The sequence below is a fragment of the Parus major genome, unplaced genomic scaffold (assembly GCF_001522545.3).
Source record: "Parus major isolate Abel unplaced genomic scaffold, Parus_major1.1 Scaffold524, whole genome shotgun sequence".
NCBI lineage: Eukaryota > Metazoa > Chordata > Aves > Passeriformes > Paridae > Parus > Parus major.
The window spans coordinates 3,333-4,686 of NW_015379412.1; the positions used below are offsets into that span (position 1 = coordinate 3,333).

Genomic DNA, 1,354 nt, shown 5'->3' on the forward strand with positions numbered 1-1,354 from the left:
TCCCGCCTCAGGCCGCTGCCGCTACGCACTGACGTCACATCCGGCGGCGCCCCGTGCTGACGCCACTTCCGGCGGCGCGCGCGCAGAAACCACCGAGGCGCAGGCGAGGAGCGGCGGCCGCGCGGGGGCGCTCCGGGATCATAGAGAGGAGCCGGGTCCTCCCAGGTGTTCCGGTCACCGGGAAAAGGCTCCAGGTGCTCCCGGGAGCCCCGGAAACACCTCCGGGACCATCCCGGGGCCTCCCGGATCCCCGGACAGCGCCTGCAGGGCCCTCCCGGGATCCCCCGCTCACCCCCAAAATTCCCCCCCGCGCTCCCGATTCTCCCCAGAGGAGCCTCAAAGAGACCAAAAGCGGCGATTCCGGCCCAAAATCGAGCCCAAAAAATGGGGAATTTTTATTAAATCCATGGGAAATGTTGAAAATGTAACGGGTCAGAAGGTCGGGAAGGGAAACCCCGGGAAAGCAGCGGGAAAAGAGACGGAGTTGGGGGAAAAAAGGGAGTTTTGGAGAAGAAAGGAAGGATTTGGGGGCAAAAAAATGGGGAAAAATTTAAGATTTTGGGACAAAATCCAAGTTTGGGGGCACAAAGGAGGGAATGAGGAGAAAGGAGAGGAATTTGAGGGCAAAACCGGAGGATTTTGAGATAAAAAGAGGGACTTGGGGGGAAAAAAATGGTGAAAATTAGGGAAAATAAAAGGATTTGGGGCAAAACCGAGAAATTTGGGAAGGAAGGAAAAATTTAGGGAGAAAAACGGCGAATTTGGGAGGAAAAAAAAAGGATTTTCCCGCCCATTATGCAAATAAAACAAACTCCCGCCTAAAATGCAAACAAGCACTTTCCTAATTTGCATAAAGGAGGGGCGCTTTGACCACGCCCATATGCAAATGAGGTCGATGAGGCCACGCCCCTCTCGGATTTAAAGCGGCGCGGGCGGAATTGGGGCCCGTTTTTGGGGCAGAACCGCGGGAATTTGGGGTTTTCCCGCGCTCCCCACAATCCTGTCCGGGGGGGGGAGGGGCTGAACCCCATTTTGGGGGTGAATTTGGGGGTCCCGACCCCTCCTCAGGCCTCGTCCTCGCTCAGGAGGAGGTTGGGGACCCCCTTGGAGATGGGGAAGCGACGCCCCGAGTCCGGGCACTGCAGGGAGCCCTCGAGCACCTCCACCTGCGCGGGAATTTGGGGGGTTTTTGGGGGTCCCGGGGGGTTTTTGGGGGTCCCAGGGGGTTTGGGGACCCCCCCCGGGGGTTTTGGGGACCCCCCTGACCTCGAGCAGGACGTGGTGGACGCGGCGCAGGAATTCCTCGTCGCCCTCGTAATTGGGGAGGGGCTCGGGGGGCAGCTCCGAGGGGTGC

At 59.3% G+C, this 1,354-nt stretch overlaps 1 protein-coding gene across 1 annotated transcript in view; it reads right to left on the reverse strand.

The window, feature by feature from the left end:
* Positions 1-353: 353 nt before the first annotated feature.
* Positions 354-1,354, reverse strand: part of TRMT112 (tRNA methyltransferase subunit 11-2) — a 3,769-nt gene continuing 2,768 nt past the window's right edge. Inside the window, exons 2-3 of the mRNA XM_019005515.2 lie at positions 1,267-1,354; positions 354-1,166 (exon numbers count right to left, since the gene is read on the reverse strand). Of these exons, the coding sequence (XP_018861060.1) occupies positions 1,065-1,166; positions 1,267-1,354 (190 nt within the window). The 3' untranslated portion in view covers positions 354-1,064. The remainder of the gene's footprint in view (positions 1,167-1,266) is intronic.